The sequence below is a fragment of the Stegodyphus dumicola genome, chromosome 6, assembly GCF_044657685.1.
Source record: "Stegodyphus dumicola isolate Sdum_Otavi_A_Nest chromosome 6, ASM4465768v1".
Classification (NCBI taxonomy): domain Eukaryota; kingdom Metazoa; phylum Arthropoda; class Arachnida; order Araneae; family Eresidae; genus Stegodyphus; species Stegodyphus dumicola.
The window spans coordinates 71,569,814-71,592,993 of record NC_140773.1 but is presented as its reverse complement, the minus strand read 5'-3'; the positions used below and the strand labels follow the sequence as shown (position 1 = coordinate 71,592,993).

General features: G+C 32.3%; 1 protein-coding gene across 2 annotated transcripts in view; it reads right to left on the bottom strand.

Annotated features, from left to right (window-relative positions):
* Positions 1-13,207, bottom strand: part of LOC118196556 (calcium-activated chloride channel regulator 1-like) — a 120,759-nt gene extending 107,552 nt beyond the window's left edge. The window contains exon 1 of one of the 2 annotated variants that reach the window (XM_035368018.2): positions 12,933-13,207. In XM_035368018.2, coding sequence (XP_035223909.2) covers positions 12,933-13,097 — 165 coding nt within the window. In that variant the 5' untranslated portion in view covers positions 13,098-13,207. The remainder of the gene's footprint in view (positions 1-12,932) is intronic. The other variant, XM_035368019.2, reaches the window with a different exon arrangement.
* Between the last annotated feature and the right edge of the window lie 9,973 nt (positions 13,208-23,180).

The window sequence follows — 23,180 nt, the reverse complement described above, 5'->3', positions numbered from 1 at the left end:
TAATTTGCTGAATGTTGAACCATTAAAAAATGCGAATGATATAAAAGGATTTCTTAATTTTTATGATAAAATATATATACAGATTAGATGGCTCGAAGCACTGGATATTGTAATGGAATCTTACAGCGCTTTGCTTTGCCCAATAATTCTGAAATTACTGCCTTCAGTGTTGACACTTTAATTTAACAGAATGCAAAATATCAGCACCGATTACAGGAGAAAATATTTATCGTAATTTTTACACACGTAACTGTCATCTCGCGAACGCACAAGGTCAACGATTTCTCAACAGGAAAAAATCCCCGATCGGCGACTATCTTCTTCTTCCCCCCGAAAGAAAAACACATCTGGTCTCCCAAATAGCCATAATAAACCGAAGATTTATGCAATCAGTTCCACAAGAATTATGACTGTATTTTGCAATCAGTTCCACAAGAATTATGACTGTATTTTGCAATCAATTCCACAAGAATTATGACTGTATTTTGTTGTCAGTTCCACAAGAATTATGACTGTAGTTTTGTTTCCGATTTATCGTTACATGAGAAAGTAACATTTTGGGAAAGAAAGTTGCTTGCTATAAATGTTTAAAATCTCATCATTTAACGCGAGATTGTAAAGCAAAAACAACTTGCTTAATTTGCGAAAACAACATGCAGCTATCATGTGTAAAACAAAATCCCCCTGTCGAGGTTTCGAAAGTTAAAAAAGATATAGAAAATAAAGTACTTTCAAATTAGCAGGATGTTCAGCAGTAAATTCGCAAACTTTAGTTGTTCGCGTATATGGAAGAGGGAATAACAGATTTATTCGAGGATTAATCGACACCAAAAGTCAAAACTCTTACATAACCAGGTATGCGGCACAGAGGTTAGAATTAAGAAGCTTAAGTTAACAAAATGTAACACCCGAACTTTTCAGTGGCATAGAAGTTTCTGGAAAACATAAACGTTATAGAATAAAACTGGGTAGCGCAGATAAACGGTATAATTGCAAAATCAATGTATTAGATGAAAAAAAAAGATATGTTTTTTGGTACCTAAAATAAAAAATATATATTAGAAAGAGAATTTAGAAAGCCCTGTAAATTTAATTTCAAAATTTTTAATGCAAATCCGGAATACCTCTCGTGGTTGCAATGCAAATGACCTAACCATGTCTCACGGAGAGGAGGGACGACCATTTTTGAAATTATCGATGGATGAATGGCCTAAACAAAGGGAAATACCGGGCATGAAAATTGGGATTTCAGGAACCAAAAAAAAAAAAAAAAAAAAAAAAAAAAAAAGAAAGAAAGAAAGAAAGAAAGAAATTAAACATTATACTAAATATGCAAAAGGTAGAAATTCTTTATCAGAAATATTCATTTTCCCATGGCATGTTAAGAATAACACTTTGGATATCTAGATTTATCAATTATTGCAGAAAACTAGATTCCAAACAATCAGGAGAAATCACTATCCCTGAAATAGAAATTACAGAAAAGAAAATATGCAGGATCTTGCAGATAAAAGTAATTGGCAAAGAATTTAATTATTTTTTGCGCAGTGTACATATATCTTAAGCTAACATTTGATAAAATGAAAAATGTACTATTTTAACAAAGTTAGATACCTTTGCATCTTTGTTGATTTTGTTGATTTTCGCTGTTCAGTTGTATTGCCATCAGATCATGACTTATTTCATCTGTTATTTACGATTATCCCATGCTGGTGTGTTATTCGTAATAACCAGTATTCAGTAGAAATTCTGGATTGTGAGAGGAATAAAAATAGTACGTAGAGTTCTGATAAAATGTGTTTGCTTTAGAAGATTCAATACAAAGAGTATAGAAACTATTCTAGCACCTTTTCCTGAAGATCGTGTTAGAGATGCTCTTTTGTTCGAAGTGATCAGACTAGATGTAGCTGGTTCTCTTTATTTGAAGAAAGGAAAAATAATATGATCTTGCTCTTTACTGGCACAGTCTATCACGCGATACATCTTGAACTGAGAAATTTTGTCAACAAGCGTGTTAATCTTGGTATTAAGAAGTTTTTTTCCTAGTAGAGGTCGGCCAAGAATTATTTACAGCGACAATGGCACTAACTTTTTTGGAAGTGAAAGTATATTGAGATCTATAGATTTTTCTCAAAAGATTTCGTGATGAATAGTTATCTATCCTAGTGCAAAGACCACCTAAACTATCAAATGGGACTATCAATAAAAATGACTTGGTGCTTGGCGGCAGTGACAACAAGAAGAGAATAGATTGGCCGAAAGGTTGTGTTGTAGAAGCATATCCTGGAAATCACAACGAACTACATGTGTTCAAAGTGAAAAGTGCAACGGATGAACTTTTAAGACCCGTAAAACATATTTATCCTCTCGAACTTGATAGACCAAACACTTTTAGTGACTTCACCATAAGTAGAAAGAACTCTCCCAATGACTGCGACAATGATACTATAAGGCATTTTCTCCCTCCTTTCCGCATGCCTTCATGGTGTAACGTTTCATTTCGGCGCGTATTCGAGAAGTTCACGTTCGATTCCCGGCGAGGACATTGTATATTTTTCACGTCTCCTGCTTCAAAGAACACCTAGTGACTCTGCAGTGGCGCCGAAACTAAGAGATGGTGAACATAATTCTTCACCGCTAGGATCTGCGATTGGTTTTCCTAATCCCCAGTTACTATTTAAAAGGGAGAGTATATAAGGTATTTTCTCATTCCTTGCAGTATGCCTTCGTTAACGATAGCACACTCAGCCAGTATTCGAGAGGACTAGGTTCGAGTCCCGGAGAGGCCATTGGACATTTTCCCATTTTTCAGAAAATAAACTATCAAACTAATTATGGATGTAAAACCCGTTACATATTTTTAATTTGATGTACTAGTTTTTGTTTCTTTTCAGTATTTTAAAGTTTAATTGCCTTAACTATAGCAAGTTGGAATAAGTTATCTGTATATGGTAAGAAAATGTTTGGATGTGTAATACTCCTTTGTAGGTTTTATTTTAGTGATTTTTTTAATTTTTCATAATTGTAAAAGTTTGCACTTGAACTATTGTTTGATTATAAATAGATTTTATTTTAGTTTTCCCTTCTCATCTATGTATAATGAAAAGGGGGGGGATGTCTGATTCTTGCCACTAGACGGAGAGCGCGTCTCCCTGTTCTTTCTCTGATTGAGATCCGAGAAAGAGATTGTGTTCGAACGCGTAGCGAATAGCGTCAAGACAATAACACCTGCGATAGGAAAAGCTGCTAATAATAACAGATAGCTGCCTTAAATTTTCTGAACCAATCTAGTTGGGGAAATTATTTTGAGTATTAATAGATGTCGCTAACGTCTAGCGTAAACGTGGCATGCCTTTTTCGCTTCTCGCAGATACTCCACCGGTCCTATATATTTGTGATTCGATTTGAGACACGAGTTGGTACACTGTTTTTACTTGGAATTTTCGCAGTACTTGCCTATTATATTATGACTGTTTTATAGTATATTTTCTTGTTATGACTATTTTCTGTTTTGAAAATTTTCCTTAGTACGTCTGGTTGCTTCTTACACCTGCGATGTTTCGGTTACCCCCAGTTCAGACCTGCTTCTCAAGTTAGGACAGTTTAGATGTGATGCGTCTATTAGCAAAAATTTTCATCGGAGCCGGAAACGCCGCAATTTTCGAGGCAATCTCGGCAATACCCTACCAGTCAGTCAGTCAGAAATCGAGTTTCTGTTAAATAATTCGATTCTTTGATTATCGCCATGTTTCTATATTATAAAATTTAAACTGAACTATTCATGTAAATGAATATAAATATTGTGTAAATATGAACATCCTCTATTTTAAACTTTTGATCTAATGCTACACTTGTAAATATGTTATGTTATGTAAAAGTGAGGGGGGGCCACCTAATATTTACCTTAGTAAGTATTAGCCTCACACACTAACTAGAAAACTAACAACATCCCGGAATCATTCCTCGAGTCTTGATGGAAATCGTGATTCCAGCGAGCACTACAAGTACCACCACCGGCGGCAGCATCAACGGTACTCCTAACCTTTCAGCTTTAAATTAGCTCAAGGGATTAAATTACATGATATACCTTGCGATAAGCATAGTTGTGCAGGTGCATATTTCAAGATTGTATCTAATTTAGTGGGTACAGGCAACATGTTTCAGGACATTATATATTGCATTAGAAACAAGCGTGATATTCCCAAGTTGCAAATCATTTTTGTAAACATGATCTGTTTACTATCATATTTAATTAAGAACTATAAAATTGTTTACAAAGCTGACATTTAAGTACTGTTGTAAAGTTGTTCTGAAACTTTAACAGCTCAATTTTGACGCTTTATTATGTGCTGTAACGTATGTTTTGTGTTAATTGATTTTCAGAAATTACATTATTGTCTAGCAGTACATTGTTATTTGCATGTAAAAATTGATCATGACATTATAAATTGTGGTGGCTAGAAGCAACTTATTTCTAGTATACAGATCATGCCTACAATCATGACTTGTTTACATCATTTTTTACAAACAGCAGTCAAAATTAGAAAAGAATATAAAGTAATAAAAAAGACATAAATAAATAAGTCTGAAAACAAAAGAAAAAATAACTTTCATCTGCATACTTATGCGTACTACGTACTTTTATATATATCTGCATACATATGCTCATACATTGCCAACTTATTTTTGTCGTTCATATGCAAGTACATGTATTTTTACAATAATTAGTTTACATGAATTACATTCTATGATATATTACATTGTTGATACTTTACCAACTCAATGCTGGCAATTTATTATATGTGTTCACTTATCAGGTAATGTGACCTTATGTTACATAGAATTATAGGGGTAACCTATTATTTACCCGAAGTAAACAGATAGCAGTCCTTTACCCTATTTTGTGAATGACCTATTTTGTGCTTCATATGGTTTGCGATGCTTATTTCTTTCTTATAAAGGTACGCACGCGCACATTATATCTGCATTTAATTGCTTTATTTTGCTATTGCTGGAGCATTTCTTTGAAGGTTAAATTACACTACATAGCTCTTGATTTCTAGCAGCCAAAAAGTCAATAACCTTCGTAATTTTATTCCTCAAGTGCTTATTCTTAACTGCATATCTTAGAAATGGGAATAAATTCTCTTCTGAATTATAATAATAGGAAAATAGATAATGTTCGGGGTGACCCTCTTCACCACATGCGCAGGAGTCTGATGAAGAGAGATTTCTTGCATAGAAGTACGTGGGAAAGGGACCGTGCCTCGTGGTAAACCACGTGATATGTCTGGAGAGGGATTGGAGGAGAGTCAACTTTGGGGAAGAGGTTGCAAATAGTGTAATTTAATTTTCCTTTTGAATAAAATATATGTAAAGATAAGTTTGTCTCTTATAATAAAGAAAAGTTTATTGGAGCACCTGGCGCTACGAATAATGAAGATGTATGAGGTAAGAGAATTTTATATTACTTTTTGTAACAAAGAACTTGATGTGACACAGGAAACTCCGAAAAGCAGACTTATCAGTTTTCAACGAAACAGTACTTATTGAAAACGACACAGGTGAAGTGCAAGATAATTAAAATAATAAATCTTCTTCAGTCTTACAGTGCAGACACTGTCACTTATAGTCATTAATTGAGCAGCTTTTAACTCTAGCAGATTTTGAAGCATACTGCAAGATCAAAACAAACAAAATATAGTCATGATCTCTGAATCCCCATGCAATAAGGCAAAAAAGCATTACAAATGAGGAGCACTTAGTATCACTCCAAAGATCTACTCAATATCAAAATCCAAAGCACAGTAGTAAAAATCATAACAAACAAAATGACTAGCATAACTAATTGACAAGTGTAGCCTGTCAATTAGCATTTTGTTCAAGGGAAATAGTATGTAGAGACGATACCTGCCAACTATTTGTGCACATTAAGTGATCTCCATACTTTTACCTATCTATCTGTTCTATTTGTTCTTGGTTAGTTATGATGGTTTCTTGGTTGATCATAAGATTATTTTAAAGTAGTAGACGTTAAAAATGTGCAATGCCTTCGCGGAACTCGAACTCTCGACCTCTGGAATACGCGTCGAGTGTGCTTCCAGTTACACCAGAAGTTAAGCGGAAAGGAGGAACAAAATACCTTGTACTTTTAATATTAAAGTACACGGAAAAACAAATCTTCCTCGAATTAACGAGAATTACTTTGTAGGGTTTATTTAAACTTTCTAATAGTTATTTTTATTTTGGAACAAGCCTTTCCTTTACTTTCTCATTTTCTACTTACGTCTTCCTACCAGAATGAATTTTCAGGATTACTTTCATGTAAATGAGGTAGAAAAAAGTATTTAAGCTGACGTCTAGGTCGCTTCATTAGAACAGTCTAGCACAGAAGAGTTAGAAGAGCGTGTTCTGCCTTGCGGCCACGTTGTTGCAAATAATCTAATCTTGCCACTGTTTGCCGTATTGTTACGTGCCTGCTAGTATCCGCAGATGATCTTAAATAAGGGCCAACTCTCTTAATTAATTCTGTGTAACTTCGGCTGGTTTTATTTTAGTTTGTATTAGATTAGTCTCTTATTTCCTATCTTGAGTTAAAAGCCCAAACAGAGGCTTACTGTAAGCCCGAGAAGAGGCCTCTGGTCATCTATTTTGAGTTGGAATAAATTGTAAATTATCCCTTCCTTGGACCTGTCATTTACTTACAGAATTCTGCGATAAGTCGCTACAGAGTTCTTCAAAATTCTAGCCCTCAAGGGCTTCCAAACTAGCTAGTATATCCCAGTGGCGCTCGAACTAAAATGTGGTGGGCAATACAAAGATTTGCAATTGAGTCCTCTAATCCCCAGTGACCCTTTAAAAGAGGGCGTATATAAGATATTTTCTCCCTCTTTCCATTATGCCTTTATGGTGTAACGATAGCACACTTTGTATATTTGAGAGGTCTAAGTTCGAGGCCCGCCGAAGGCATTACTCATTTTTCATGTCTTCTGCTTCAAAATAACCTAATGACTTACGATACGAAATCACTCTTACCTTAATTTTTAGCAACTGTTCTAATTACTAAGAAATTTTTAAACACTTAGCAACCAGAATATTAACTTTTCAAATGCAATATAAAACTTTTTTTCATGATTATAAATATAAGATAATATATGCATTTTTTAAACGAGCAGCTATTATGCTAACCAAGTCATTTCTTAAATCACTTGTTATATGTCATTCGTGCTAGGAAGTTACACAATTAATTACACAAATTGATGTTCCTTTAATTTTACCTTTGCTTTTCCTTACATGAGGTGTGGCACGTAAAAAAAAAAGATAATAAAATAAATAAACGTTAACCTTATTACGTACTGAAATAAAAGAACAACGACATTTTTTAGTTTTGACTAAATTTCCTTGCCCAATTTGCTTCCAAAGGTTGCGTGGAAAAATAGCGTCTGAAAGTTGTAAGTATAACAGAATTATGGCGGTAAGGGGGAAATTGCAATTTTTTGTTTCTACCTATCTTCAGACTCCTTGAAAAGGTTGCAGATAGAAGCAGGAATAGCAGTTAGTTTAGATGGAAATTCGGTTTACTGTATATAGCTTTCCTCAGGTGGAATATTCTCGGAGATATCATTCTTCCAAGCAGCTTCTATGAAAGTCTGCTCAGACTGAATATGTTTACTGAAAGTGTCATTTAGACCAATTTTTCTTCGCATTATTGTGCATTTACTAGGTTATTAAAAGCAAACCTAGAGATTTCAAGTTCTATTTAACGTATTTGCATACTTTTATATGCTGGCCAAAAATGGACTGAACCGGAACAGAGCATTCGAGGACTATCTGCCTTCAAGGAGAATTTTTTAAGCGGAACTGGCTTCAAGTAACACATGAAAAAACTGCGAAAGTCAGCTCGTTGATCAAACTCGAACCCAGATCAAACCAGATATTCAGCCTTTTTACCGTTGAGCTGCTGGTGAGCCTAACAGAAAATGGGTAATTCTACTAGTGACAGTAGAAACTACTGATCTTAGTCCCGTAAAAATTTACTAACTGACAGTTCTTCAGAGTTCTGTATGTCTCTTGATGATAATTTTGAAGTTTGTTGAGTTTTTGCTTAATTGCTATAAAATGTTTTCCACCAATATCTCCAATTCTACCCATCATATGACATCCGAATGTCATGTGAAGGGTTACTGACTTCACATGCGTGAAGGTAATGACACTAATTCTATGTTGTTCGAAAAATATTTAATGATGCCTTTATAAACTATTCGTTGCATTGTTTAATTATACTTGGAAAATGGCTTACGGTCATATTAACGTAGAAATTATTAGGTGCCAATGACTTTAAATGAAATGCGTGAATTGCACTGGAAGGCATTATGGAAAAAAAGGCCTAACATTATTGTGCCTTATTTTTAAATTTATGAAACCAGGATGAAATTGTATTTCTGTCTAGAAATTTCAAAGCATGTAACACAAATGAAATGTAAAACTAATGTAAGTTTACTATTCATATTAATGTATATGAAAAAAACCAGCATTATAGGAACAGGATATTTTTTTTTTTTTTTAAATTTCTCTTTATATTTAAATTTTGGTCAGTAAAGGGTTTTTTTACATATATATGGTCTATCGGAAAATTCTGTCTGTTTGGAAAGGGAAAGAAAATGATACATTTTTTATACCTTTAATAATACGTATATCGCGATATAATTTTTGTCGTTACTTGTGACCTCTTGCTAGCATTATGGTAATTTGCAGATAGCATTTTTGAAACATATCTTCTTCTCAGAAGCGAAGAAATCAAATAATGTTTGGCTGACATCTGCTTCAATTTTGAATTTTTTTGCCCTTCAAAAAATTTTGCAAACAGAGAAACAAGTGCTAATCGGAAGGTGCTAGGTCTGGAGCATGGTGAGCCTAATACCGCAGTTTGCTGACGAGTCAACAAAGTAACATGTGTAGCATGTGCTAGCTTATCATGATGCAGTATGATGTGCTCCTAATTGAACACTGTCGTCTTATTTTCGTGACTACTTTGTTTAAAATCGTCGATCTGTTGACAGTAGTTCTCCGAACTGAATTTTCCTTTAAGTTTCAAAAGTTTTAATACCCTACTACGTCGTCCTTGGATACCCTACCATATACACAGCATTCTCTTATTCAAGCTCAAACTCGGTTTAAAGGAGGGGACGGGTTGTCCATTCTCAGAGTATGCTCTTTTCCTAACGATGTTTCCGGGGGTAATTAACTTCTATTTCTTGTTATATCCGGTCAAAAAAGGATTCGTTTTATTCCGAGGAAGCACAGACTTGCATATGACGATTCGATCATGCAAATGTTTTTCACTTAACTCATGAAGCAGCCATCTGGAATATTAAATGATCACACCTAGTTTCAGAATATGGTGTAAAACTGTTTGTCGAGCTTAATTGAGCTTTTCTGCAATCTCCGATGATGTCAAAAAGAGAAATTCTCTGTCATGGCCTTGACAATATAGTCATCGATTTAACATGGCTGCTTAGAGCGTGTCTTATCAAGTTCGAAATCACCTGCTTCAAATTTTTCTAATGATCTCCTGCACGCCTATCCGAAAGTGCATGTCCACCAAACACTGCCCCTAAATTTGGTCACGCTTCTGTAGCATTTCTTCCTTGTTGGAATTCGTATAAAATGCAGGATTGCAAATGAACTTTATCGATAACCATGTTTACACGATCACATCTCAATAATGATATGAAACACTTTTGTTTCAGTTAATTTAGAAGAGCACATGTTTATAACTGCAGCGATAAAGAGAGAGAGCCACAGATGTCTCAAATGAATACCTGCATGCGCGCTGAAACTTGAACATTATCTGACAGAACTTTCCAGCAAACCTTATAGTTTGCATAAAAATATCCTTTTTTGGAATTGCAAAATTTCTGAAATAATAATAATAAAAAAAAACATTAAAAAGGTTTTTCGCTTTTTTCTAATGGAAGTAGGCATAATCAGGAATTTGGAATTAGGTCAGGAATTTGAAAAAAAAAAAAAAAAAAGAAAAGAAAAGAAACAGAAGAAGAAAATCAGAAGTAAATTCTAGGATTCGAATATTCAAATTCAAGGATGGCATAGAACAATGAACAAGTTAAAAGGGAGTAGATTGAAACTAAGACGAACCTTTAATTAGAAACACCACTGCTCAATGATTAGTGACGAAAAATATATTGATTACGACACCGATCACATGTTTATGATGCAACAAAAGAAGATAAAGATCCCACCTATGATAATTCCGAAGCCAAAAATAAACCATCTACTTTAAAATTTTATCTCTTGTATGCTACAAAGACAAATTAGAAAGCGTCTTTGAAGGTGATCAACTGTAAATGTACTTAAAAAAATTATGATGTCAATTGAGAGAAGAACTCTGAGTAATACTCGATACCTTTAAAAGATGCTTTTTTTCCGCCCTTGCTGACTGAAGACGGAAAAGCGCAGGGGAAAAAGTATATAAAAAAAGGATTCAATATGCTTTAAAAAAAAAGAAAAGAAAAGAAAAGAAATGGAAACCAAGAAGAGCCTGTCTTTAAAACATAATTCATTAACTATCCGGTACTTTTTCTCGAAAGTTATTCTCACGGTTAAAAATACTCCACTACCATAGTACTTAGCCAGTGCTGTGGTAGTGGAGTATTTTTTATGGTAGTGGAGTTTTATTGCAACATAAATTCATGCATCTCCCGATAGACTTCAGAAAATTTAATAAGTTTTTATATTTTCTACCACTAAATCATATAGTGACTTCTCAATTTTAATATTTGTCGTACGTATTAATCCATAGAAGTTTCATTCAATCTTTACTGATAAGTATAAACTGCAAACGTACTATTCTGGTGGTACCTTTGACAATAGTTAAAGCGTTATTACTTAAGTAATATGTTATGTACAGATATCACAAAGCATTTGCTTTTGCACCAATAGAAAACGAATACAGGAAACGAAAGTATTTGTCAAGTTAAGCATGTAGAAAACTTCAAGGTTTGTCCATCAAAGTATTCAACAAACGTTTAAAGCAAAATGATGAAATTTACCTAAAACAGAGAAACCTGCACCCACTCATAAAATGGAGGATACAAGATCTTTTAAAAAACTAAATAACATAACAGCAGTTACATAAATGTTTGGAACAAAAATGATTTAATTCGGGCAATTTTCGGAAGAAATCAAAGAAGGGAAAAAACTTCCTATAAAGAATTAGGTTTATGAAATCAAATCTAACTAAAAATGATTAAATTCGGACAATTTTTGGAAGAAATCAAACAGGAAAAAACTTCTTTTAAAGAATTTAATTTCTATTTATGACGTCAGAAGTCCAGATTTCATGTAATTTAGTTTAAAACACTATTTGATATGTAATAAGAGAATTTCATCGAAAAGAAAAATGATCTGCCATTCGAATTGAATGTGCAAAAGATGTGCAATTAAAAGCAAAATCCTTCCATGTCATCATTCTGCTATATGCCACTCAGCCAAACAACGCCCGGACTCTGAAGCTGAGCTTAGTCATTCCTATTCTGCAAAATCATCACACACACACACACATATATATATATTATAAATATTCGGTATGTTTGCTGATTCTATCTAATATTAATTCATGATAAAAAAAATTTCTGCGAAAAATTGTAATATATTTTTTATTATTATTTTTGTTATTGGTAAGGTTACAGGTTCGATGATTTCCATTCTAGATAGACTGTAAGAAACTTCTGGGAAAATGTCAACACATATAATCACAATTTAGCTAATATTTCTTTCACCTAAAGAAGAGCTACATAGTTTAAATGTTTCAAATGTATTTAAACAGTTATTAAATATTACTTAAATTAAATGTAATTTGTTAAATTTTCAACTTTTATTAAAGCCTAGCATATGATGCAAATTTTGGTCAACATCGATTTAGAGAGAAAGCAGGCAACAAATTCTAAACCTTAAAGCTTGTGGAATTCCACAAATGAATAGCGGATTTAAGATAGAATGGTTTTCAAAGGAACAAATAAAGAATTTTGTTTTATCCTCACTGGTTATCGAATAATAGCAATTCAGAAAATTTGTCGATTGTTTCGTTCTCATTGCTTATAAATTTAGTTAAGGATTTTTTAAATAATTGAACTTTTCGATCTTGATAAATTCTACTTAGGTGGCTTTTAAAAGAAATGTATTCTCCGTTTTTGAACAAATCAAATGAATCCGATTTCATTTGTAATAATTCATTTCTAAGCGTTAGAATTTATAACACATATTTACAACGTGAAAGAAGTAGATTCGATACTTAGTAAGATATATATATCATTCCTAGCAATAACTAGACAATAGTTAAAAATACAAATTAACAAAAAAATTAACCTTGGTATCAACTGTGTCGTAAGTTTCTTGATTATTTCATGTTTTGTATTTCGTAATCGATGCAAAAATAGTATGCTGTTTGTAAAATTTTTATTTTATTTAAGGCATTAAATTTTAAAAATTTTAATTTCTGCTCGTCACGTGAAACACCGTATTCGTTGCAGAATAAAACTGTAGAATTGAAGATATAAATGAAGTCGAATACTACCACAAATTACAGGTAAAACTGCGCTAGTTATACTAGACAAAAATGGAAAAAAATGTTGTCTTATAATATGTTAGGCTACTTATGATTTAACTGCAATATTAGAAAAGCATCTGTAAGTGAAACAATGCGGACCATTGTAAATTCTATACCTAGCCATATAGCATATCTTGATTTAATTTAAATTTTACGTATTCTTTATGTAATATTCATTGTCAAGATTCTATCTATAAATTTAAAAAAATTATTTTGATAATGCACATTTATTAAAAACGTTAAAAACACATAATTCCTTTCTATTAAATTTGGTTAGTATTAAGATATGAGAAAAAGTAGTACTTACTTTCATTTTTTCCAGTAACATGCCTCCATCTTCACTGTTAACTCTCGGAGAAAACCGAACTAAAATGTCCTTATAAGCACCATTTTCTACCGTCACTTTCCCATGTGTTCTACAGAATATGAATAGGAGAATGACGATGCGTAACTTAACCGAAAGAACATGCATTTTGAATTTTATTCCAGTTCAAAAGTCACTCAAAAGTTTAGTCGTAAAATGAGCAAATTGTAATTGTGCGTACTTTATTTCACCACCATATTTAACAAAATGGCAGCCAGATACTATAATTTCAAGAAGGACCCTGCAGTGATAAACGAAGATAACAGGTAAAAGTGGATGATAGGGTGGCGCTTTTTTTTTTTTTTTTTTTTTTTTTTATCTGCGAGAGGAGCAGGGAAAAAGAAATATCATTCGGTAAGGATGCTAAGAAGCTTTACCTAAAGTACCTGGTAATAATATCGCTTAATTCTAGGCAAGTTATACTGATTACATCATTAAGAGCGTCCCAGACCTTCCGCGATGTTTTCGATTTTTAACTCATTAAAGGCGTTGCAAAAGAACTTCGTTTTCTCTTACACATTACGTGAAACAGATGACCAATCGATGATCCGTTTATTGCAAGCAATTCATGAGGTCTTTTATTGTGGCTTGCAACTAAATAACAAAATATATTATTATTGACCAATTTCGCATATTTTCATATTTCAAACTATCCTAGTACAATTTTTGTACAAATATTATTTGAAATTAATTCCACGAAAATCTTAAAATAATTGATATTTTTTAATAGAGAATTTTTTTGGAGTAGGCAAAGTGAAAAATTAAGTGTGCCTTTACCGCGATTCGAACCACTGGGAATCTTTTGTTTAACTAGCTGAAAACTTCAATAGCTTAATGTCACAAGAAAACATACCCGGAAAAACCTACCTTAGATTCTTCCTCTCTTAATACATAACTTTCAAGAGACATAATCTGCTATGTCTCATGCCAGTGGTGATGATGAACTATGGTCTCCTGGCTGCAAGTTATTGTTCACAGTAAGTAAAGTTCAGCAGTGCAGCAGTATTGTACACACAGACACAGTTCAGGTGCCACTATAAACATTATTTAGAATTTCTGAAGCTCTAAATATCGGAAAGTACGAGTGTGTTCTTCGAGATTCGAACTACAGATTTTTATATTGCCACTTGGTTGGTTTGGTTTATTTGATTATGGCGTAGCACTCAAGCGCCGTCTGCTTAAAGGAAAGGGGGGACTAAAGAACTGAAAGCCTAAAGAGAGGAGGGAATTCGTGGAGGACTAAGGGAAATTGGCTCGTATGCACGTTACACATAGGGAAAACCACTAAAACGCCCAGCTGTTAACTGGAAACGGTAGCCACTTACATCACAAAGCACACACAGGGGAAAATTAATAATTCCTTGCATTCTGTCCTCTTTTAAAGAGCTACTGGGGAGAGGCAGGACACCCAGTCGACCAAATTTGACTGTAGCTGAATTATCATTCAGCATATTTTATTTCATAATCACTGTGGATACCATAAAACAATCCGAACTAGGAAAAATGAAAGTTCAACTGGGCTATCTCCAGTATTCGAACTATATATATTGCAGTTGCCAGCTGGATATGGCAATAGTTTATTCTATGAAAACTCTGACAGGGTAAAGCGATAGTTCTTAATATATTGTTAAGAAATATATTCTTAAAAATTTGTAAAAATATATATATTATTTATCTTATTATATATATATATATATATATATATATATTATCTGCCGCTTCTGAAGGAAAATAAAGCAAATTACGTAAAGGATAATACCATATTGTATTAATATACACTAATTAGGAATCTAAAGGAATTTTTATAAATTGAAATTAAATATTTTTTCATTGATTCCGTGTTTAAAAAAGGCTTAATTAGTAAGTATGTGCTCCCACAATTAACCTAAATCACATACATCAATTTAATAAGTTCTGGTTGCATAAGGAAAAACAAAAAGGTGGATGTAATATTTTGTTTAAGGGCGCTTCATTGATGAAAACCGTTTATTATCTTTCATCGCGGCTATTAAAAAAATTGCTCTAATTTTTTTAAATATGAAAATATTCTGTTAATTATTCTGTTACCCTGTTATTAATCTTTGCTACTATCGCATTCGTTACTTAAAATACTGCAAGCTGTAATCAAATCGCTTAGTATAATGTTTTGCAAAAACATATGTATTTCGTTTTTATAGCCTTTTTCTAACTATTCAGCCTCAAAACCTGAAAACTCTCAAATTGGTTTTCAGTTTGGCCTATAGACTTTATTTTTAGACGACACTTACATTCACCGCTACAGTAGAATATTCTTTTAAGTTTCTATAATAGATTCGAATTCTGAGAGGTGTAGTATTTAAATTATGAATATAAATTTCCAAGTTTAAAAATAAAAAATAATTAAGTATGAATGTGATAAAAAGCGGTTTACGTATTTAATATACGTCACATTTCTTGAATTATAAAATTTCTTTTTAACGCAAAATCTGACGGGGAGGAAAGTATGCTAATTCATTATAAGCAGAAGTTTCGAAATTATTTCTGTAATTTTATTTTGTCCTTCAAATTCATTGTGTAGCTTATTTCTTTTCAGAAATTTTCTTGATAAAGTATCTTGAATGCAGGGTAATTTCGGCCGAACGCCAAAATTTTTCATTAAGTTTATGTTTGAAATCTAAACTAACTAAAAATTTTTATCATCCCTGAAAGCTAGATGTAGATGTCGAAAAAAAGAAAAAAGATGTAAATTTTTATAATTAATAATGTGTTATTATGTATTAGCAGTGGGCGCAGCCCCACCCACCTAACCAAACAAGTTGGTCTCATGGTCATAACAGGCCCCGCCCAATACAGCAAAGGAATTTTTTTTTTTTTTTTTTTTTTTTTGAGAACATACAGACTTTCCGTGCACCACATATGTACAACACGGGGCTTACAGAAGTAAGTTAACTAGAACATTAAAGGTTACATGTATAAATAAACATTAAAAATTACATGCATAAATAAAGCGAACAAAAGCAGAGAACAGCAGTTTGGACTTCGCGAAAACAGATAAGTTCACTGGCCATGTCACTCCGAACATTTTCAAATCGTTTAGGTAAGCATAATCTAGGGCCATCAAATGTAGGGCACGAGAAAATCAAATGTTCCACATCCTGAGGAACTCTTTTTGAACATTCACATAAATTGTTTGATCGTAGATTAAAACGAAACAGATAACTTGCAAATTTACCGTGACCAGATAAAAACTGAGACTTAAAAAAAAGGAAAATAATTGAATCATAAAATAACTAATAGAAAATAATGATGCGTTAGTAATAATTAAAAACATTAAAGTGAAGAAAAAGGACAAATAAAAACATTTAGACAAAAGCAGACACCAAAGACAGAAAAATAACGCGAACAACAAACACAAACAATGGCTGCAAAAATTTAGTAAAATAGGTCAAATATAGATGGCAATAAAATAATAAATAGTGACCAAATAGTGATGTGTTATAAGGTACTCTCTCCCTCCTTCCAGTATGCCTTCGTGGTGTAACGGTAGCAAGCTCGGCGCGTGTCGTGAGGTTCGAGCCCCGGAGAGGGCATTGCTCATTTATCACGACTCCTGCATCTTTTTTAAACCTAATGCCTCTACATTTTGATTATCTGAAATAAGCGAATGGTGCTTTTCAATTCTTCTAATATTTATGCCGGTACTACTGGTGTAAGAAACAAGTGAAGATATGTAAAACGTTCATACCCAATATATGATCCATCAGATCCATCCATGATATGATATTTTTTCACCTGAGGAAAAGAAATAAATGTGCGCCCTTAATGTCCTGTACTTTTTGGGGGAAGGAGGGAGAAAAGAAATATGTGTGTATTCATCTGTATATATATTCAAAATAAAGTAATTAAAAGTAAATTAAAAAGCCCATGACTTGCGCTTTGCAAAACTGATTTCTTTAAATTTATTAATGCCAAAATATGAATCTTTACATTATTTAAAACACTTATGTAGTTGGAAATACATGTTTGCGGCTAATGGGGAGGATAATAAAGGAAATAAGGACTTTCGTGAATATGTTTCATATATATAATTCATATATACAATGCAAATAAACTATAGCTGTGCAATTTTATGCACATTAAAATTAATTATTTTAAATTATAATACAATAATACTTGCAACAATATTTAATTATAGCTTAATATAGTCTGAAAAATAAAGCATAGATAATGATTTACAATTCTAAAATGAAAAGCGCCTTATAAATTCTTAATTTATGTTTATAGTCCTAGGTATACGTTGTAACACACTAACACGAACGTAATTTTCATGGTGAAATCATTCGATTTGCTAAAACTATCCGAACATATTTTCATCGCTGCTTGGAATTATTTTAAAAATAATCATATCTTTACAATAAAATTTTAAAAAGAATGATATGTCTACATTATGTATAATTTTAGAATAAGCATGTATAATTTTAAAGTAAATTACATATAATTTAAAAATGTAAGTATAATTTTAAAATTAATGAGTTAACACCCGTAACATAAGAACAATTTTAAAATTAACGAGATTTAATTATGCTTCATATTTTATCTTTACTTTTACCCCACGTCTTCAGTTAACTAAATAAGTTTCAATGTGTTAAATTTCGCGAATATGATAAGAGTTTGCCTCTAAATGTTTTCCCAGTGATGAACAAGTTTGCTGTTTCTGGTTTCACTGAATTCGATGTTTTATGTTTTAAATCTTAAATCAAGTGTTCATCGCGTTGATTTGTATCTCTTTCTTCATGTCTCAGTCTTTCTAAAATTGTATTTTAAGAATTCATGTTGTAAAATTAATAACAGTTTTTTTTTAAATACATTCCCCTCCAAAACTTAAGGACCAGTATGTTTTTTGTTTGAGATTGAATCAACACAGAAACCAGAAATTTAGAGGACGTGTTCACTAAACAGTTCTTTAATGAATGCGACATAGAATGTTTCTTAAGTTCAACACAAACATGAATTACAACAAAAAAAAAAAAAAAAAAAAAAAATGCACTCTTGGCCGAGAAATCTAGTCTAGAAGAAACATTATATTACAGATTTTTGAGGGAAAAACACATTACAAAAATGGTTTCTAATAAGGAATGTGTCCACCTCTAGCTGCAATACATTGGCGGCAGCGACGCTCCATCTGTCAATTTAGTTGTCGTTCAGTGAAATGGGAAGCAACGACCAGGCAGGAAATAATCCTTGTTCAAGATCATCTTAGGACCTTGGAGGAGGACTTAAAGCAGCAACCTGTTTCCCATGGTAGTCACAAAGATGCTCTATCGGATTCAGGTACGCCGGTCAAAGTTCCTCCATGGAATATATGAAGTTCAGTATAACCACCGAGAGAGATCCCAGCCCAAACTATTATTCCACAATCTCTGTAACTGCGTCTTTCCACAATGTGGGATTGGTTGTATCTGATGCGTTATTCCCTCCAGATCAGCTGATAACCTGAATCACTATCCAATGTGAACTTGGACTCGTCTGTGTAGAGAACAGACGCTTATTGTTGACTCGTTCAAGAGACGTGTTCTCTTGTCTAACATAAACGGACACATCTATGTCCACGGGCCAAGAGGACACAAACAACTGGTCGTCTTGCATACAGACTTGTATTGTGCAGGCGTCTGCGCAGTGTAGTAGCTGAGATTCTTGTTCCTGTTGCCACTAAATGATCTGGTAGGAGCTGAAGCACAGTAATGTTACTCCTCCTTCGGGCCGAAAGAGCTAAATAACGGTCTCCCGCAGGTGCTGTAACTCTAGGTCCGCCTGGAACATGTCCTAGACACAGAATCCTCGGATTCAAACTGATTCCATAGTGGGTGGACCACACTACGAGAGACATTGAGACGTCTAGCAGAATCAGCTTGTGACATCCTCATTTACACCCATCCTATTGCCCGCCACCTCAACGAATAGAGCAAATGACTTCTCCTGGAAATTGATAGACTCTGCAGGATATTGTGAACTTAATTGCTAATAACAGTTGAAGATCAATACTCGTGAACAAAACTTACAATTTTTGCCTTTTTTTATTTACACTCCTATATAAGTATTCCTTTCCATCAACTAAACGTGGTAGCGATTGATTTTGCATATATTTTCTTAATTAAACTTCGTGACTGTCAGGCATATAAACTGTGAATATATATGCTACTGACATTTTTGGTAATGGTGAGCTTTCAAAAACATGCTGTTACTTAATTTTGGAGGGCAGTGTATATTTTTATATCGATATCCTAAGAATGAAGGGAAAAAAATTAGATTTTTCTTCTAGTATATTCTTTAGTGTCAAAATCAATTATATTAGAATTATCCAGAACAGTTTGCCTTGAATTTTCTACAAAATATTCAAAATTTTAAAACTCTTTATTTTATTTCTTTGAAACTAAAAAATGTATTTGATTTTACTGTTTCATTAGAAATAACAGAATAACAATAATAACAACAACCAAAAAAGTATAGATATAAAAGTATTATTTAAAAAAATATCTGAAAGTTTTAGGTTTAATATTACGCCCAAAGGGGCAGTTTGTTTTTCCATTTACACATACATGCATGTTTTGAGAGCATTTGGGCTAAAAATATTTAAAAACAACATATCTTTAGAATTACCGATAGACACGCGCTAGAGTTGAAAACAGTTTAACGCTTTAGAGATATAAATATTTTATTCCGCATAATGTGTTGCCAATGCTCGCTTTCAAATCGCTGAATTTCTTAATCCAATATTTGTCAGAGTTTTAAAAATATGAAATAGATAATAAAATAAATTCGAAATTCAAGATTCGGGCTTCGAGGTGCCAGTATTCGGATGGAGGCCTATGTTATTTAAATTTTGATGTCCCGTTGATTTTTACAATGCGAGAAACACATATATTCATACAGATGCTTTTTTATTTAATTTCTTTAAATAAAATACAGGGTGATAACAATTTCAATTGTGATGCAGAAAATGCATGCCCTAATGTTATAAAACTTAATTGAAATAAATGAAATTCAAGATTTTTTAAAGGCTATGAAACTGAATCTAATTCTGAAAGGATAACTCATATTTTAATATACAATCAAAGCTATCCTCTTAACTGATGCAAATGATAATACCTAGAAAAAGTTACGTAAATGTAAGGGCGTGAATTTCGTGTAATGTTCATTTACTAAACAGAATTATTTCAAAGCAGGTTCTTACGCAATGATTCAAAATCAAACCTTCTAAAAAATCTACGTTTCTTTTTAATGTTTAAACTGAAATTTACTCACTAAATTTAATTTAATTTCATTATTTTTTAATTTTATATTTTACTGCATTTTAACGTATAGAACTAATTTCTGTTTATTTATGTGTTTATAAACGTTATATCTATGTTTTATCTTCGAATCCCATACCTTGATGAAATTCTGAATATTCTGAGAAAGCAAGTTATAGCCACTTACCATTTTATGATTTAGCTACCGTATAGTTTTTATTTGCGTTAAATAGTTTAAAAATCTAAAAAAATTCGGGTTTAATTAAAAACACGCAGAAAATTTCAAATAAATTTCAAAAATGTTAATTTTCAGCACTTTTAATGGTCTTGTTTTAATTTACAAAATAATGTTAATTTATGTTATTTCAGTGCATACGTAATCTCGCATTTCTCTTTAAAAACCTGTCTATTATTATGGATAACAAAGTAGAGTTCTGATTATTGGTTTTAAAATGAAGGACTGAGGAATTAAATTTATATTATTAATTACATACCACTCTTATCTTATTTCTAAAAACTAATTATCATACCAAGCTGCTAAGAGTTTTCTTTCTGAGAAAATGCAAATCAGTTCTCTTTGTTGTTAAAAGTTTTCAAATAGTTACGACTTTCTTTAAATACTTTTACAATTTCTGAGACAAATATCCGAAACAATAATTTGTAATACGAGGCACACAAATGTGAGAAGTAGTAGCTCTATTATATGCTAACCAACTTTATCCTATTGTCCTATTTAAAGAACAGCTAAAAATAGCATGTGGAAATCGGTATTTGTTTTTGTTGGAAGTATTTCTTCAGTTGAAACGTATAAGGTATGTACTATAAACATTTTAACGATTTGCGAGGTGAGTTATTTATCTGGTCCCTCATTCTGGCAGCTTTTTTTCTTTGTTGTTGTTGTTGTTGTTGTGTGAATTAGGAAGGCGTGAATTGTATAATCTCTTTGTGGTTGCACAATTCCTTTTCAGTTTACTTTAGACACTTGGCTAGGCATATTTTACTTGAGAGCACCCTTTCCTTATTATCCTTATGGTTAGTTAAATCTGTATTATTGTTAAGTAAGTTGCAGTGTTATTTATGTTCTATATATATATATATATTACACACACAAATCTGCCTAGTGTTTCCCCTCCCTGCATAGTTGTATCAGAGCAAAGCTTCTAAAGTTATAGAAAGCACTGGAATAATTAAAGTGCTTTCTAAGAAATTAGGCTGCTTTGAGAAAAATAGTAAGAGCAGTACTAGTAAATGGGCGAAAAAATTAACTGCACCTAAAAACTTTGGCTTCAAAAATTGTTGTTTTTAAAATGGTTGCAAATTGCGGAAACTGAACGAAATATTTTTTAAATTGTCTTAGAGATACGTTATGGAACAGACGTTATGTTTTACAGATACGGCTGTAAAGTTATGGAAAAAAATAGAAGGACAAAAGTTGATAATCTTCGTATTGTGTCGGCTATTGTAGAGATTTGAAGAAAAGAAATAAGTCTTTGATAGTCACGAATAGAAGCCAGATGAATATATACAGAAAAACTAATTACAAAATTTACATATCTTCAATCTTTAAAATACTCATCCACTCTGTTTCCCTCGCAGTTTAAAAGAAACCAGTCCTAATGTAGCTTAAGATTAAAGATTGAAGTTAGAAGTTTGCTCCAGCTGTTTTAAGAAAATAATTTATAAATTTCTTTTGGAATTTTATCTTCAATTAGCATATTAGTAAGTAGAATAATTTCCTTTTGCATGTAAGAAACATCAGCACAAATAGTTTTAATTTTAATTAACTTATAATTAGTATTTCCAATTGCTTTTTCTAAAAATGTTAGATTTATTTTTCATGACATAAAACTGTAGATGAAGGAGATATATGCAGTCTCTTGTTTTCATTAAACTGCATGATAAATTATTTTTCTCCTTTCAGTTCAACTGTAATTGAATTTTTGTCATTGTTTTATGAGTTTTAAATATAAGCTTATTTTATAAAATTGTTTTAATATTATTATCTTAACTAAATTATAGATGACTGGTTTTACCAGTTTCTAACACTAGATATTATTTAATATCTTTACAAAATGTAAAAAAAAAAAAAAATTAAATTATTATATTCTCCGTAATATACATTCAGAAATGCTTTTTTCAGTTTCGGCAACCATGAAGGCATAAAAATGGAGAGGTCCTTTAATTTCATTTTGTCCACTTTTTCTTGTTTTGGAACTGAAGAAATAATCAAATCGATCTTTTTAACAATTTAAACTTTACTGTGCATAAACGAGTTCAATATTCTATACGTGTTTGTCTGTTTTCTTGTCGGGAGAAGCCCACCCACCTGATTACAAGGGGTCCTGTAACTTAACCTTTTAAACGCCAAGGTGACGTATACATTTTGTGGTGAAAAATCACTTTAAAATTGAAATATAAGAATTATGAAAAAAGAAATTGTTTTTAAAATTTTTTTATGATTTATAACATGTCCCATAAATACAACATTCGCGGGAATCAACGACATTTAAATTCAAAACGATATTTTTGTCCACAATGCTTCAGCATTAGTAAGTGAATTTTTAGATGCTTTCGGAAATAACGTAGGTTAAGAAGCAAAATAGGCAGACTGCACGCTTAGAACCGCAAAGCTACTCGACCAAAGTTTCGTATCAAGCTTCAAGAGATGAAGCTTCCACAGGAAAAAACTTTCCCAATAAATTAAAACAAATTTACATAGATGATAAGAAGGAATTTATAAAAGAATTTTACAATAATTGTTAGCAATTTATGTTAACATTTTAGACGAATGATGACCGTAAAAGAGGACCATTGATTCATTTATATACTCAGTTTAGAATAGAAGATGACAAACGGCTGAAATTGTTTTCCAGTTCTTCATGAAAGGGAGAAACCTTTCCCACTTTATCTCCTAATGACAACG